Source organism: Brassica oleracea, unplaced genomic scaffold, assembly GCF_000695525.1.
Source record: "Brassica oleracea var. oleracea cultivar TO1000 unplaced genomic scaffold, BOL UnpScaffold01108, whole genome shotgun sequence".
NCBI lineage: Eukaryota > Viridiplantae > Streptophyta > Magnoliopsida > Brassicales > Brassicaceae > Brassica > Brassica oleracea.
The window spans coordinates 9,961-27,750 of NW_013617673.1; the positions used below are offsets into that span (position 1 = coordinate 9,961).

Consider the following 17,790-nt stretch of genomic DNA (forward strand, 5'->3'; position numbering starts at 1 on the left):
GCTGTTTAATTACCGCGGTGGTTTGTGGGTTAGAAGTAACTCGGCACGTCTGTCTTGGGAATCGCGACAATCTCTCTCACGTGAGAAGGCTTCAGTGGCAAGGTCGCAATTTATGAGAGAGATGAGGGTGTGATGCGTCTTAGCTGGATGAGTTGTATATGATCGAAAATGAACGCGACCCAAAGCAAAAATAAAAACTAAAACGGACCCAAAGCCCAAAATAAAAACTTCCCTGCGATCCACTTTGCCAATATTTTCGTTCTCCCATTGGAGGAGGAGAAATTTAATTAGATTAACAAGGGTTCTTAACTTTTCAAATCATTGGACATGCTCTAAGATCTAGTATATTATTACAATCCAAAATCATAACCATCCTCTTCTTCTTCTTCTTCAATTTCAACTTCCTTCTTATTCTCTATAACTGTCTCGGTTCTTGATTTCTTGGGGGACTTCTCACCTGACTGAAACAAGAAAAAAATTGTATAAACAGTGATGAGAATTAAGGAAACAAGAAGAGAAGATCATAATAAAACTTACGGAAGTATCGAAGCGCTCTTTCAAACGATCGGGGTTGAAGAGCTCTTTCAAACGATCGGGGTTGAAGTACTTACTGAGTTTCTGTATTAAGAGTTCAAGACTCAAAATCAAAAACATAAGAAAATTCCAAATGTTTTTTTCTTGAAAACCAATATATTTTGTTACCTTGCTCTCAAGCACTCTGGTACAAGCTTCCAAAGCTGTGGATGCGGGAGGCGCGTTCTTTGCTTCCTCTTCACGTTTTTGTCGCTTTTCCTAAAAGAATAGAGAACAAGAGTTTGATGGATAAACCATATTAGGGTCAACTATTTACACTGGGCATATTATTTTTCGTAAATCTGATACTTTGATAATATAAAGCATGCATGCATAAACATCACTACTGCAATGTTGGTCACCTTTCTAGATTTTGACACATATGCTTTAGAAGCTTCAACAAGATTTCTTGCGTACTCTGGGCAATTAGCATTGCTCGCGTTGAAAGCGTCACTAGCCGTCTTCAGAGCTGCTTCCTTAGCCGCTTGCTCCTACAAAACAATTAAAATTTGGTAAGATTCTAACAATTTAAGAAGGAAATACAAGAGAAGATAGTCTATCACCTTAAGCCAGTCTGCGTTAAGAAATTCCCATGACTTCTTCACAGCTCGCTTTTCGTCCTCGTCAAGAAAACAGCCATCCACCTGTTGGGACACAGTGAAAATAGTATGACCACCACAGAGGTTAAACATTCTACTTAGAATCTAATACAACAAAAAGTAAGCAAAATTATTTTGCCCACCACAGGATCACCATCGAGGTCAGAAAGATTGTCTGATTCATCCGAATCTTCAGCATTCCAATATGTTTCTCCTCTTACACTTTTCTCTGAGAGACAGACAGCACACAAAATTCTCAAGAGCTCTCAAACAAAGAAAAAAAACTTTAATCTATTTTCGATAGTTGTTTAAGCTTTTACCAATCCCTCCCTCGTTTTCTTCTCTAGAAGCTTTTTCCATTCTCTCTTTCTCTGCTCGCTGGAAAGCGGGAGGATCCGACCCACCAACAACTCCACCAGAAACTTTCATGAACTGCCACGGAAATAAATTTGGAAAAGGAAGGCATCTGATTGTTAACTCTCATGACCCATTTGTCAAGGGCTTTTGCCAGTTGCATAACCTTAAAAAAATGGAAAGAGACAAGTCTGGAGACTTACCTTTTCGTGACAGTCCCTACATAATCCATAACCAAAACTTTTTGAATCCTTATGTTTACAGTTCACTACTTCTTTGTCAGAATTTGGTCTTGGCGTAAAAGGTTTTTCAAGCAATATACTTTCTTCGCTTTTATCGAGCTCCTCAACCTACCCAAGCATGTACAACAATCGAAAATACAATCAACAAGTAATGTGAGGCAAAAAAAAAGGCATAGTGACTATATCTAATTAGCGAATAACTCTACAACTGCAAATGAAATAACTCACAGTTAAAGTTGCGGCCTCGGTATTAGCAAACTCATTTAATCTTTTGGTTATTGTTGCTCCACACATATGCACAATGTGTGCCTGAGAAACACACATCAAATCGAAACATCATTGTTAGCTCTATTAATCTTATAACAAATATCCGCTGAATCAGATATTCTTACAATATCTGTCGTGGAGCACGACACCATGAGAAAGGGCAGCTATGTAAATTGCTGCTCCACATATTCCACTTGGTTTCCGGCCGGTCTGCAAGACAATATAGATGGTCAACAATTAACACAAGCCAGAAAATTACTCTTAAAAACAATAAAATTAAAAAGAGGAGTGGAGTCACACCTGCATCCAATCTCTCTTCATACTAGCTATAATGTTCTTAGCCGTTTCCACGACCTTTTTTGTTGTTGCATAGGCATGTGCACCTTTCAATAAGCCTGCAAGTGTGTGTGTATGATGAAACAAGAAGTTGATACGACTGTTGTTTGTATTTGACTATATTCACACCAACTAATTAAAAAAAAAAAAAGGAAAAAGAATGGGAGCTAAAAGACAGACATTACTTACTTTTTGTGAATCAATCAATGAAGATTGAAGGATCAACAAGCTCCTCAAGGTCCTCAAGGTTCGGGTTATCCACCATATAGAACAGTTCACAGAGTTGCAAGTACACAGAACCTAACTCGTAACTATAGACAAAAAGTTTGAAATGAAACCATTACCCGCATTAGTCAGTAGACAAAACAGGTCAAACGTAGGGGAATGAAAAGAATTCCTCATCTTACACGCAAACTCGAAGGTAGCTTTAAAAATCAATAAGAAGAACCGCAAGTTCCTTTTTCCTGCAGTTAAGGAAAAGTTTTTTTGGTCAAAAATGGAAAAAATACAACTGGGGGAGAGAAATCTGTAATAAGAATCCAACCTGCAAGCCAAGTAGAGACAGGGAGAGAGTACTAGTTCAGATCTGCGCCCTTTGGTGAAGTTTTGGTCAGCTGCCATCTTGAGAAGATAAAATAGCGTTATAGAATCATGCATGTGACAAGAGACAGACAGAAGATATGTAAAACCCCTGACAGAAACATACATCAAAGAGTCGGGAAGCCATATTAACCACATCATCTCTGTCCTCACCAATTTGCAAGGCATCTCTCAAATTCATTAACTCATCTTTAGCTGCCAAAACAAAAAGGATCAAATTTGGCACAAAGGTAACAATGCACTAACCGAAAAGAAAAAAAGACAATACCTATTCTACTTCTCCTTGCAGGACAGCTTGTAATCCCACTCTGAACACTCCTCACTATGTTACCTGAAGCTTGGCTCTGCAGCACGGACAAAAAATAAAAATGTGCAATTAGAAAAACAGTGTTACCCGACCCAGACCCACGGTCTAACCGCTAGACCCGGTGACCCGCTAAGTAATCCGATTTGGGTATTAAGAAATATTCGTTAATTAAAAAAAACGATAAAATCAGCTAAAACCCTTTAAACCAGTAAATAATTTTTAAAACATTATATATATATATATATATATATATATTCTGGCCATAACAATGTCACTAAAACATATCTGACTATAATAATCTCAAATCTCTTTCTAGGTCTAAAGAATCAGGGATGGTTTTTGGGTACCTGTCCAGCGGCATTCTTAATGAATGTAACTTCATCAGAAAAATTGAAGTTTTCCAATATCCTCCCACATTTATTACATGCCCTACATAATAAACATAAACGTAGAGCTCATTATCATAACTAACTAGAAACCTTCAAATCTGGAAATCGAAAAACACTTACAGAGCACCGCCTTCGGGGCGAAATCCGTCAACTTTCTTCGCACAATGGTTACACCAGACCATGGCTGCGGGGCGAAATCTGATAAAGATAAAGGGATTATTAGGCTTTAATTCGTATCCTCTCGTGCGACGGATTCGCGACACTCCTGATCACGCTCGGGTCTAACAGTCTGCGCTAGGTTATTAAAATGGGCCTGAATTTCGTATGATTAAAATTAGCCTGTTCATCATTTAATTTGAATGAGAAAAAAAAAAGAGAATGAGAAATACGTGTCTGCGGAGAAAAAGAGAGAAAACAATAAAGGAGATTAACTATAATTTTATAATCGATGAGACACTGAAAATAACTATAATTTTACAAACTCACACGCCGAAAATGCAATCAGGCTAGGAATAGCAACAACTTGTGAAGCTGTCGATGATGAGGAAAAAAAAGGAGATTAAACCGTTTTTTCGGTTTCAGACCTAAATTGTGACTCAAGACCCACCGATTTCCAAGCTCAAGCATTTAAAAACCCAGCTATTACGTTTTCATTGTGTTCGAAAATAGACTTATACTACTTTAAACTTTTTAGTCCACCATTCCCATTTTTAAACTATCCACAATATTTTTACCAAATATAAAAAAAAAAAAACTACGAATGAAATAGGCAGGCATACAACTATATAATTATACAAATTATATCATTATTAATCTATCTAAAAGAAACTATACTACAATTATATATTTTCAAAACATGTCATGACACATTTAAAAAAAAAACTAATTAAATTTCTTTTGGAAAAAAAAAACTGTTTTACATTCCAATATTAGAGTTTTATATTAAAAACTACCTAAGTTTTGTTGTCATGAAATCGCTAATAACATAAAGATCTGATTAAATCGTACAAAAATAAAATATGGAAATACAGACACAATTCAATTTGTTAAACATTCTTATCTGTAAATAAAAAAAATTATTCACTAATAAATAAAATTCTTTATTCACTAATAAATATTAACCCCTAAACATTTCGCACAAGCCCTAAACAAGCATGATCCCTCTTTGTCTTTTCTATCTATTAAACTATGTTTCTTTGTATAATTTGTAAACATCTTAAAACCCATTTTATTTTTAATGTCATTCAACTATTTAACAATAATATATTAACAACCTACTAATTAGATAATAACAACACCATAAACCACAATTCTTCAACATGAGAGCACTAATAACACAAATACTCGATAACATCATCTAAAATAATATATGGAAATATCAAAGGGGAAATTTTACTTATACATTTTTCTTGATACCACTATTCAACTTCACCATCAATAAAATGACATTTTCAAAAATACCACATTCATTAATGTATAAAAGACAATATTGCCTTTAACTTATCTGCAACTCATCTCTCTCTCTCTCTCTCTCTCTCTATCTCTCTCTCTCTCTCTCTCTCTCTCTCTCTCTCTCTCTCTCTCTCTCTCTCTCTCTCTCTCTCTCTCTCTCTCGCCGGCGAATCTTCGTCGTCCAGATCCACCGTCTCCGTCCAGATCCACCGTCTCCGTCCAGACCCGCCGTCGACGTCTCCGTCCAGATCTGCCGTCGACGTCTCCGTCCAGATCTGCCGTCTCCGTCCAGATCCGCCGTCGATGTCTCCGTCCAGATCCGTTGTCTCCGTCCAGATCCACAAAGCATACGGGATCGAGACTCAAAACCTCAAAATGTTGAATCCTCAGCAAGAATCACAACTTGTAAGTAATTTTCTTGGATTTTGTTGTTTCGATCTAAGAGAAAGAGTTATCTATTAATACCCGGATCTAAGAGAAAGATTTCTAATTGTGAACATTGAGTTTTTGAAAATTTATAACCCTGTATAAATCTAAGTTGTTTAGTAATGTAATTAACATGTTCAGTTTCCGACACTCATGAAAGAAGGGTAGGTTCAAGCTTATATGAGAGCCACAACCCTGCCCTCACACATTTTCTTTCATCTACAATAGTAATCACCAAATTCATCATTGGCTCTGGTTTTTTTTCTTAAGTCTTATTGACCAATCATTGACATTTTTTTAGTTTCTTCTTGTGTCTTAAATTGCAGAGTCTGTCCCTTTAGCAGTGATAAAAGGTATGCTACAACGCAAGTGAAGGCTCCACCTCAACTGTTGAAAACGGTGTGTTAAATAACTCAGTTTCTGTTGCTCTTTCTTGCATTTTTGTCTCATATGTCAGTTGTTTCCCATCATTTGATGTCTCACATCAACTATTTATAAGTGCAGGGTGCTGCTAGAGTGTTGCCGGTAAGCCATGGATTTGTTTACGAACCTTATGCACTTCATGAGAAAATCTCGTGGTGGCGACAGTAAGTTTGGCATTGTACTTACCTTTATTACTTATATGTTTTGAGAAATGTTGTTTCTAGTGCCAAGAGTTAACATGTTTGCGTTTCTTTCACTAGTAATCATTTTTTAAACTCCCAAGTATAATCTAGTCTTTCGATATTGAAAGGCAAAGAATAATTTTTCTCGTAGAATTGAGTTTTTTTTTAAGAACTGCAAGTGAGTTACAAATTTGTTGCTTCTGCATGTGCTTGTACGTGACATATGGGTCTTTGAGAAGTCTCTATTCCACACAGGAGCTTGATGGCGTCTCTGTGGCCATATTAAATTTCCTTCAAAGGATATAATCCAGCCTGCCCTCTGATTTTTTTTTTTTGCTGAGTCAGTATCTCTACACTATTTGTATTCTTCTAGTCTATGTTGCAACTAAAGGGTGAATGTTTAATGATTAGGTTCTAGATAATTTTATAAACAATTTATAAAGACTTATAAAAAAAATTAAAGTCTATAAACAATTTATAAATGTTTATGAAAACATTAAAGTTAATAAACTATTTATAAATGTTTATGAAAACATTAAAGTTAATAAACAATTAATAAGGTTTATATAGGTTTACGAATCAATTATAAAGTCCCTAAATCATTCATAATAATCTATAACCATTTAGAAAGGCTTATAAAACAATTTATAAGAGTTTGTAACATAATTTATAAGGGTTTACAAGAATATGTAAATAATCAATAAGAGTTAATAAGAGTTTATAAACCTTTTGTAAATTATTTATAAATGTTTATAAATTATTTGTAAGAGTATATAAACTATTTATAAAGGCTTATAAAGAAGTTTATAAAGTCTATAAACCGTTTATAAATGTTTATAAAGGAAATCAGTTAGAAGGTCTTTAAATCATTTATAAGAGTCTATAACCATTTAGAAACGCTTATAAGACAATTTATAAGGTTTGTAAAATAATTTATAAGGTTTATAAAGGTATGTAAATAATTTATAAGGGTTTATAAAACATTTATAAAGTTCATAAAAGTTTTTATAAAGTTTAGAAACCATTTATAATGGCTTATTAATCATTTATGAAGAGTTTATAAACCTTTTATAAAGGGTATGTAATAAATTTCTTCATGCCTCTATAATGTCCCTAAATTATTCATAAGAATCTATAACCATTTAGAAAGGCTTATAAAACAATTTGTTCTTTCTGTTATTAAAAAAAAAAATCAACAAAGGTTGGCCTAGAACATGTTGATCTATGGGAAAGAGTTTCGATACTGAATATTGAGTTTACGAAAAATTATAACCCTTTATAAATCTGGGTTCAAATAATTTTAAGATTTTCATCTCTCTGTTATCCAAAAAGCAAATAAGGTTGATTTAGACTTGTCATTTCCATCCCTCTGTTATTCCTCTGTTATCCAAAAAGCAAATAAGGTACATTATCCATATCGCTCCACCTATAAAACTTATCCATCAATCCATAGTTGATTCCCAACCCATATCTCATCTCGGCTTATCGTTTAAAGATATCTTCTCTTGTCTTAGAATCCGCATAAAGGCATGGTATGTGTGTATCATTGGGAAAACTCCGTTCTTTGCCTCGTTTTAACCATGCATGGGGTTTGATGAGAGAGTTGTAAGCTAAAATGTGTGATTTCATCCCTTCCTACTCTTCCATTGCCTTAATCAAATTTTTATCGCCTCAAAGTGAGAGACAAACCTATCTTTGGCAAGAGTGTAAACCACCACATTGTACGCTTTTCTATCTGGCTCTATACACTTCTTTTTCATCCGGTAGAGAAGTTAAAGCACCTTATTCAAGTTACTTTCTTTCGAATAGCAAGATATCAGGCTAGAATAAGACACTACATTATGCTTAACTTCTATATTTTCCATCTCCATCTAGACACGTTCAGCTTCATGAGGGCTACCAATCACATAATACCATCCATTGAGAACAATTAATGTTGAAACTTTTGACGTCAAACATATATGTATCCTTGTTACAGTTACAAAATACTTGCAGTAATGATCCTCCATATACACAGTTATTTTATAAGGTCTTATAAACATCTCAAGGGCATTACTACTTTCAGCAAGCAAATCATGAGTACTAGTTACTACCTTGTTTGATTCAATAAGAGGAAATGTATATGTTCCTCTCTACAACGTAAAAACATGAAGCTAATAAGTATGGTAAAATTAATTAATAAGCCTTTATAAACAAAAATGTTAGCAAAGAGTTCCGTATGATTACCTTAATGGTTTTCATAGTGTTTTCTCATATGCTATGTCATCGGCAGCCATCATAAACATCTCTTCTACGATAGCATTTTTTAAACGCTATGAAATAACCAGATACGATAGCAATACTTGAATGTTGTTATTAATTTAAATATAACACTATTTTTTCGTTACAAATTGATTATAATTTATATATTCGTGCTATGATAGATCTTTTTTATAATAAACTAAAAATAATTATAATTAAAATAAAATAATTGACAATTAAACGGAAAGTTGTTTTATAATTAAAAATAAAATAAATTTTATTTATAAATTAAGATTGGTTTACAAATAAATTCCGGTTTACAAAATTAAACCAGAAATTAAAAGCCAAAGTCAAACCACCACAATTCCAACTCGGTTTAAACTAAACCAAATAAAAAAAGCTAAACCTAAAAAAAGAAAAGAAGAATCCAGCCGTTTCCTCTCCTCCATGAGACTTCGTCAACTCCATCAGCTTTTTACGCCGACACCTCCACCAGCTCCGAATGCCATGGCTGAAGCGAAGACTCAGTCTGGTGGTAGAGCCACCGGTGTTACGGCTGAGCGACGAACTCATATGCTCGCCACGCCTTCTCCGCCGTCAGGCTTCTTATGCCTCCACCATCACGATTCTTCTACCTCCTCTGCTGTCAAGCTTCTTCTGACTCCTCCCTCCCGATCTGTTTCCTATCTTCTTCATGTTTTAAATCTGCATCTGAAAAAAGTAAAAACTTTGAGGATATAAGAAATGAAAAGAGTAATCAGGTAGAGAAGTGGAGAACGAGGAGGTGGAAATTGAGATAATTCTGTCGGAGGTGATGGTGGTGGTTGTTGAGACAGTTTAGATTCACATATTGAGAGATAGATTAGAGGATAAGAAGATATCAGAGAAGAGAAAGAAAGAAAGAGATATGAAGAAAAAGTGTATTTTTTATCTTAGTGCATTTTGGTCCGTTGGATTCATTTTTATCAATGGCTGCGGTTACACAAAGCATGATCCTCACATTTCTATGTGATAGGCTACTTTCTGTTGACCAATGAGATGTTATGTATTTGTTTTCCTATTCTCTTTTAACACCATTGATTTCTTATTCTATTTTTTTTTATATATAAAATATTTATGATAAATTTCGTTAATATAAATTATTTTGAGAAAAAAATCTAAGATTTAGAATTCACAAATTAAATTGTTTAGATTTAAATTTAAAATTTTAAACTTTGTGATTGATATTGGGGTATAGTATTGAAATTTAATTTGAAAGTTTAAGATTAATTTATAGTATTCAGAGTTTAGTTTAAAGTTTAGTGTTTATTATATAAGGTGTATAGCATATATGAGAGTTATATTTAATAAGTATATTTTGATTATATCAGTTTAAGAAAATATTTAGTGTTTATGTTTAGTTTAGAGTGGAATTTGTGAATAAAATTCAAAAAATTAGATTTGTAATTTATGTGTTAAGATTTGGTGTTTAACTTAGAAAATATTAGTTTTACAGGGTAAATTTATAATTTATGGTCTAGTACATAGGGTTCAAAATATATTGGGGTTTGAGGAATAGGGTTTGGGGTTTAGATATAGGGTTTGGAATTTAAATTTTAATCTAGTGGTTATAAATGTTATAATGAATTATTAAATATATTAATTATTAATTATTATTTTAGTGGTGAGACTTAGTTATAAATATTTGTAGAGTATTGAATGTATAGTTTATGTTTGAAGTTAAGATTTATGATAAAGAGTTTGATTAAAGATTAAAGATTTGTGTTTAGGAAAATATAGTTTAAGAATAAGAAGATTAAATTTTTACTTTAATTTTAAGAATTAAGATTTAAAGTTATAGTATGAAAAGATTAGAGTTTTAAGGGTTATCTTTAGAGTTTAGGGTTTGAAACAATGTTTAGGATTTAGGGGTTTAATTAGTTTTTCTTAACGTAAGAAAAATGCTATTATATGTCTTTGATAGCATTTTTGAAGCCGATTAAATAATGTCTTTGGCGCTGTTCCCGATTTATTGGCGGAATCAGTGCTTTTATTTTTCCGCTCACTTAATTTTCAAAATAACATTAATTAAGTATTATTTTAGGTTTCACTCTATCATAGCGTTTATCTAGCGCTATTATATAATACGAAAATTTTTAAATCATCAACGATAGCAGTTCAGTAAAACATGCTATAATAATATGCTATCAATGTAGACTTTTTTGTAGTGATAAACAAAAATGTTAGCAAAGAGTTCTATATGATTACTTTAATGGTTACGCATAGATGAAGAAATCATTCATTCTCTTGAAGTTTGTTAAAAGATGATGTTACTTCTTCTAAAACAATCTCAATCAAATTTTTGTAGCAGATATCTTCACAAATGATACCAAGAAGAGATCTTCACAATTCGTTTGGTATCAAGAACAAACCTCTTGCTCTAGCTTTTTCAATCTTAAAACCGTTAACCTAGATCTACCCAAAGTAATCAGGTTAAATACCCTTAACACAATATCTTATTTTCATAATATTATGATAAGCCCAAATCTTCCAGATCTTCTTTGCTTCACGCCAAAGTATTATCCTGGAACCAATGAGACACCGACACGTCATCGTCTCATAACTAACTTTTAACAGCAAGTTATACATCCATCAACGTGTGTAACACATCCTCTGTTTCACGATCCGACAAGCTCCTTTTCTTGAGCTTACAGTGTTGGGATCTCTGTAGCCAGGTGGTTTTTGAAGAACTGGTTTCATTGGATAATCTGCCATTTTTTATTTGATCTCCTTGAAAACCAGAATCAAGACAAGGAAGAATCTCTCTGTTTTTTTAAAAAAATATTTATTTTTGAAACTATTGATCAGAAAAAAACAGAGATGTTATGGAATGATCAAATGTTATATCCTGAGAAAGAAACCTTGAAACGGAGAGAGATAGAGATGATGATTGCCAAGAAGGAAACTTGGTTTCTAAGAGATTTCGAGTTTTTGGAGGAAAGAGAGAAAGTTTGTGTTGGTGTGTTGTGTTGAGAGGTGAGGATGAGAATTAGTTTGAAACCGATTCTCACGCGCGCCGTTTTTAAAAATGCTGACGTGGTCCCTCTTTTTTCTATATATATATATAATTTTGTTACTTTTTTTTTTTTTTTTTTTTTTTTTTGTGACATAAAATTTTGTTACTATTTAACTGAAATGCGATGTGGTTTTGTAAGTATTTACCATTGGAAGCGTCTTTAAAAGCTGGATGGTTTGTGAGTGTTTCTTAAGATTGATAACCAGTGGTGCTGATCAGACTGCAACAGTGTGTGATGTGAACAATATATATAGAGAGAACTCTTCTGAAAAAGTGTTTTTGTAAATGAGAGCTGTGACACTTAAAACTTATCATGATGAGTTTTACAGGGGTTCTCCGTAAATGCTGTTGCCATGTCTCCACTTCTCAACCATGGATCTACTAATAATATGCCTAATGAAATTCAGAATCCAACGAGTCATGATCTTGTTTTCATGTCTCTCTTAGGTGTTTGTTGTTTGGAGGTGGTCAAGATGCATCAGCTGTAACCACCACTGATCATCAAGCTGGGGACTCTAAAACAACATCTTGATCCATTAGTGATGAGATTGGCTAATCTTGGACCTATATATATTCTAATCTTCAAGTACCATTCCAAATTCTGAGTGGAGATTTATTGAAATATTTGTTATTTTGATTTATTATCCAAACAAAACAGAGCTTACGCAAAGCAACAAACACCGATCTAAAAGATGTCTCATACAAACTACATCATGAGGTCTACTGAATGCAACAAAGAAAGCCATATATAAAAATAGAGCCTCTCAGTATTAACAGCCCTTAAAATCTATATTATATAGATCAAATCATCTCTCCATCTCTTCTTCTATACTATCTAACAAGTTTTCTGGAATTAGCAAACACTTGTTTCTCTTTGTTTGTGTCGACAAATTAAGTAGAAGTCGACACACGAGAGTGTTATGATTAGCGAGCAGCTACACCATCAGCTCGAGGCTTTGTATCAAGCAGTTGATGCAGTTTGCTGGAAGAGTTAGACTCACTCTCCCCTTGGTTCTTGTTCTTGATATCTCCAGTTCCTGAGTTCTTAACTCTCTTTTCCGGTTCTGAACTTTTCAGCTTGTCCTGCAACCCAACAAACAAACAAAAAAAAACAGCCATTTTCAACAAAATGATAACGTTGCACTGAGAAAAGAATCATTACTTGGTTAGACAATTTTTACTTACCAGTAAGGTTGCATTAGCTCCTCTTAGTTTATCAGATTTCTCATTAAGTTGGTTTAGTTCAGATCTTAACGCCATGTTTTCGGCTGTCAGGGCTTCAACTTTCCGAGCAAGTTCTTCAGTCTCAGCCTTTAAAACAAGGGAAAACAATAATGGTGTTTTGGTGAGATTCACACTAAGAACATAAAAGATTAGACCATTTGAGGTTCTTTAGTTGTATGAAAACAAGGCATAGCATTACCCCAGTTGTATTCCCATCGCTTCCATCAGTTGAACCTTCAGTTTCTGAGCTGTGCCTTGAGCGTTTACGCTCATCACCATTACTTTCATGAGGATTCCCATTGCCAAGAGACATAGCAAGTCCATCAAATTCTTTCAGCTTCTTCATTAATCCATTGTCTGTGTTCCCTGTTGATTTAGTAGGAGTGTCTATGTTCAAAGGCGTCCCAGGCTGCCAATTTACAATAGTCCTGTTCGTTTGGTTGCCGCAGGTTTCGGCGTCAGCGGCAGCATCGTCAATGAGGACAGTTGTTGTTCGTTTCGCAGACGCTGACGTTGCCGCTGACGCTGCCGCATACTATATCGCGACCGCAGATTTTATCGGTGTCAGCCGCAGGACGCGGCGTTTGGACGCGGCGTCAGACGCAGTTTCCTGCGTCAACGAAACGAACAAGAGTTGACGCAGAATGTTGACGCTGCCGCTGCCGCCGGTACTTGCGGCAACCAAACGAACAGCCCTAATGAACCAAATAAAAAACAGTGAGCAAAAAAAACGAAACATTACAAAATCCATAATGAAATGAAAACTAGCTATACTACTTACAGTTGTTAAAGGTGCACCCTTTTGACCTTGTGGCTGTGAACCCTGTTAACAAAAAATATGAAGTGAGTCACTTGATTACCGGATTTAAGAGGTCAGCGATGATTGTTTTACCATGGGGAATCCAGGATGAGCGTAGACTCCACCTCCATGAGGGTAAACCGTTGCATACATACGGTGACATCATATGCTAAAAGAGATTCAAGACCACAAAACACCAATTAATAGTCTTGCTACTATATCTGCATAAAGATAAAGTCTTTGGGTTGACTAATCATACCTGTGGATTCCACATGTAAGGAGGAGGAGGGTGACCAGATGCCGCCATAGCTGAGTTGTAATAAGGAGCATTGCTACTCTTGGACCATAATAAGCCTAGCCAAGTACCATAACCCATGGATCATCATCAATCAGCATGGTAACTATTACATAACCCACCGGATAGAGAGTAAAGAATAATAAAATACTAACCTGCATAGCTGCCCAATCAGGGTAGACATGAACATTTGTTTGATCCTGTAAACAAACACATCAAGCGATTCAACAAACAATTAACATTAAGTTTGACTCTATTACAAGAACATCATTCATTGACTTGGAATTATGGTCTGAAAAAATTATAAAAAAATATACCGCATGTGAAAACTGCAAATTCAAAAAATTAAAAAAAAAATACATCATTCATTGACTTGGCGGCTAGTGTTCTTCCAGCTGACAGGTGAAAACACATCTTTTGTAATATTGTTGTCGTCTGAATCTAGTTTTAAATTTTTAAAACTAATTTAATTTTATGTGTAAAATTTTAAAATATAAAAGAAAATTTGAATTATTTATGAGTTATAAAATTTCAAATTTGAACTTTTAAAATTCGTTTTGGAAAGAAAAAAAAACTCCAAATCTAAAGTTGTTGTAGAATGTATTTGGAAGATGCTCTTGGACTAAACCAGACCTCAAAATATAGAACAAAAATATTTCCAATCTAGATGGACCGGATTCAAATATTTTACGAGTTTTGCGGGGTTTGGACCAAACCAACCTAGTTGGCATCCCTACAAATAAATCCTTGAAATATTATCTTAGCAAGAAGCAATTATATATTTATATACTCCAAGTAAACTCAGTTAACGAAGTTGAAATTAAACAATAAATCAACCTTAAGACAATAATAATAGTTGGTTGCAGAGTTTACAAGACAGACGAAACTCAGAAAGTGCAGTGATCCTTTAAGACCTGCCTCGCGAGATCAAACGCTCCGCTGTGCTTATAGATCAAATGCAGATTGTGAGCAGCCTCTTTGCGTAGGTCACAGTTAACAGGTTTACGCTCTTCCCCAACGTTTGGATCTTCATTTGTGAGTTTCGGCATTGGATACTCTTTCTCGTAGATCGCTAAAACCTTCTCGTAGTATGAAGCCGCATGAGTCACAAGACCTACGTGGTGATACGCCCGAGCAACGTTATACAACGCCTCTTGACTGTTGCTGCAGATTCTTATATTGTTGTATAGAAACGCAAAGCCTTGAGCGAGACACTCATGCCGGTTCTTGAGTCTGAAACCGAGTGCTAAGTTGATTAAAGCAGCTCCTGGAAAAGAAGATATATAATAAGAGATCAAAAATTTTATTTAACTAATGAGCTAACTCTTGAAAGCGAAGGAGAGAAGAATATGCTTACCTACGCAGAGGTTGATTAAAGGGCTATCTGGCATTAGTTTATATGCTTCAAGGTATTCTCTAGCAGCATCTTGATGTCGGCTTGTCACGGTGAAATGATGACCAGCGATCAGAATAGGGGGTACACAATCCCTGTACTTGCTTCTTAAGTGATGCATGAACTTAGCTTCACTCGATGCTCTTTTCCCTAGTCTGCGGATAATTATTAGGGACGATATTTAATAATACTGCAAAACAGAACCAGGTCGACAACACTTTAAGTCAAAATGAAATGCCGCTCTGTATACCTTGAGATGACTTTGTAATAGCAGTTCCAGGCATTCAGACGATATGGGTGTTGCTGAATGACAGATCTTACACAGTCAAACCACTGCTTTGGATCCATAGTATCACATGATATCTCTGTAAAACATCAATAGAAGAAAGCGGTGTTAAACATAAACTCACGAAGACTTTTATCTAAAAGTCTTGAAGGAAAAATGGGATATCAAGGTTCGGTTAGGAGATTACTAGCTCCAAGTGACTGAAGCTCTTTTTTCTTCTCAACAGGTAGCATTTTGGCGTCCAATCTACGAGCCAGGTTAACTATCTCAAGAGCTTCCCAATATCTCTGCAGGGAAGCCAAAGCCTTGCACAACTACAAAACATGACAAACATAAAAGAGGACGGCATCAAGGAAGTTATACGGTCATACTCAAGAAAAAAAACGTATGTAAAAAGGAACCAATATACAAAATATGTACAAGGGAACGGTCAATTACATCAACAAAGAGACGGTGATACTCTTCATCCTTGATAGCTTCTTCCTGATTAGAGATGTCAAAGAATAACCACGGTCAACATAAAAAGAGTAACCAACGATAAGGCTGAAACACAAAAGTCTTGTGGAAGGTAAAACTGTGTGCACATAGATAGATACCTCAGAGTCACTACACATATCTTCGTTATGAGCTTTAATAGCAGACCGTTCTCTGATTCTTTTTGTTTCATTTAGTGTTGCCCTGTTTTTGCGCCACTTTTTGGGTCCGCCTCTCAACCTACGCTCAACATGTTTCGGAACAAACATTACTAATAATGTGCAGACAGAAACGGCAAGCAAGGGCTGGATATAGTTTTTTTTTTTTTAAATACTCACTCGGAAGCTTGAGGATCTCTAGGACGTCGGCGTCTTCTATTTCTTTGAAGCTCCGAAAGAACCGATCGTTTTCTTTTTCCCTTGACCTAAACGTTTTCGTGAGGCCGAATGCAAGAACAGTGTAAGACGCCAGCAAACAAAAATATTTCTATCAAACTACTTTCTGCTAATGCTGAATGAAAGAACCCTAACGAAATACTGGATGTTCAGATGGGTCAAAAGTACGTTTTTCTTCAAGAAGCAGTAACTATTTATGTTGTCAATTTCGTTAGCATGTTTATTATATGAAACTTGGGTACAGAGCTATTACCGTACGCCGCCAAACCCACTTGAGAACCAACTGCAATGCTGTATTGGCAAATTCCTCAAGCATCCCTTCCGAATGATAGATCTGACAAAGATGCATCCTGATCTTTCTTTTCTTCCACCATGCCTTCTGTTTAGACGTGTCAAGATCTACGCTTAGAGAAAAGAACCATCGTAAGCAATCTTATGACAACATAGTTGGATGCGTATCGCATAAATAACATTTTGGAAGAAAAAAAAAAACAGGGTGTGAATTCGACACTGGAAAGATAACACAAACCATTGTACAAAGTTTGACATCAAATCTGTCAAAGTGATATTTGATAAGGTACTAAATCATTGTACAAAGTTTGCTAAACTATTCAATCGCTTGTAGACAATACAGCCAGAGAAGATAATGATTTTTTTTCTTTGCTGACCTGGATTTTCCGGAGGAGAAAGCACTGATATAGCTTCATCTCGTTTGCCATCTTCCAGGAGAAGTGAAGCCAGAGTTATGCGAGCATCAATTGGATCACTGAGTTCATTCAAAGCTGAGGGAATTTTCAGTTAGCAACAAATAGAAAAAAAGCTAACGAGAAACTGAAAATACAATAAACAATACGATTTTAATTTGCACAAAACTAACGAGAAACTGAAATACAATAATAAGATTTTTAATTTGCAACACACGGAAAATCATAAAAGATTTGAGTTTGGAGACCTTCACAAAACATTCCATGTAATTAACTATGAACAGAACATAGTGAAAGAGGGGACTATACATATGCATTTAAAAGATATTTCATTCCAGAAAATACATATGCACAACAACTAAATCAATCTCTTACTAAATAAATTAAGAAAGTACCTCTGTAATAGAAAACGATGGCCTGTTCTCGTTTTTCCAACGACATATAACAGCGAGCAGCTTTCACAAGCAAATAGCCATTCTACAAGGAAAACCACAACTAGTTACCAAAGTGACGAAGCAAAAGTTGTAAGAAAAGAAACAATCGAGTGTACAACTGCCTAATACTTACATTCAGAGTGTCATTGATTGCTAGCAAATAGTATTTGAGAGCAGAATGAAAATTCTCGATGTTTGTTAGCTCATCAGCCAAATCGATGATGAGCTTTGGATGTTCAGATACAGCCTCCCGTGGTAGAATACTTAAAACAATCTGCAGAGACGGCAAGCAACATCATTGATGTCTCGAGTTTTAACCCGATTATCTAACTGCAAGTGC

General features: G+C 35.0%; 1 protein-coding gene and 2 pseudogenes across 1 annotated transcript; all 3 read right to left on the bottom strand.

Annotated features, from left to right (window-relative positions):
- Window positions 1-235: 235 nt before the first annotated feature.
- Window positions 236-3,984, bottom strand: LOC106320886 (annotated as a pseudogene).
- Window positions 3,985-12,259: 8,275 nt separating this feature from the next.
- On the bottom strand, window positions 12,260-14,039 carry LOC106320884 (annotated as a pseudogene).
- Window positions 14,040-14,597: 558 nt separating this feature from the next.
- LOC106320885 (general transcription factor 3C polypeptide 3-like) lies at window positions 14,598-17,724 on the bottom strand (the record flags this gene model as incomplete). The annotated part of the gene is made up of 11 exons (XM_013759234.1): window positions 14,598-15,031; window positions 15,122-15,312; window positions 15,408-15,522; window positions 15,631-15,757; window positions 15,882-15,926; window positions 16,040-16,157; window positions 16,256-16,341; window positions 16,566-16,711; window positions 16,981-17,094; window positions 17,412-17,493; window positions 17,584-17,724. Coding segments are annotated over 11 exons (1,545 nt in total), but the record flags the coding sequence as incomplete, so codon positions are not given.
- Window positions 17,725-17,790: the final 66 nt, after the last annotated feature.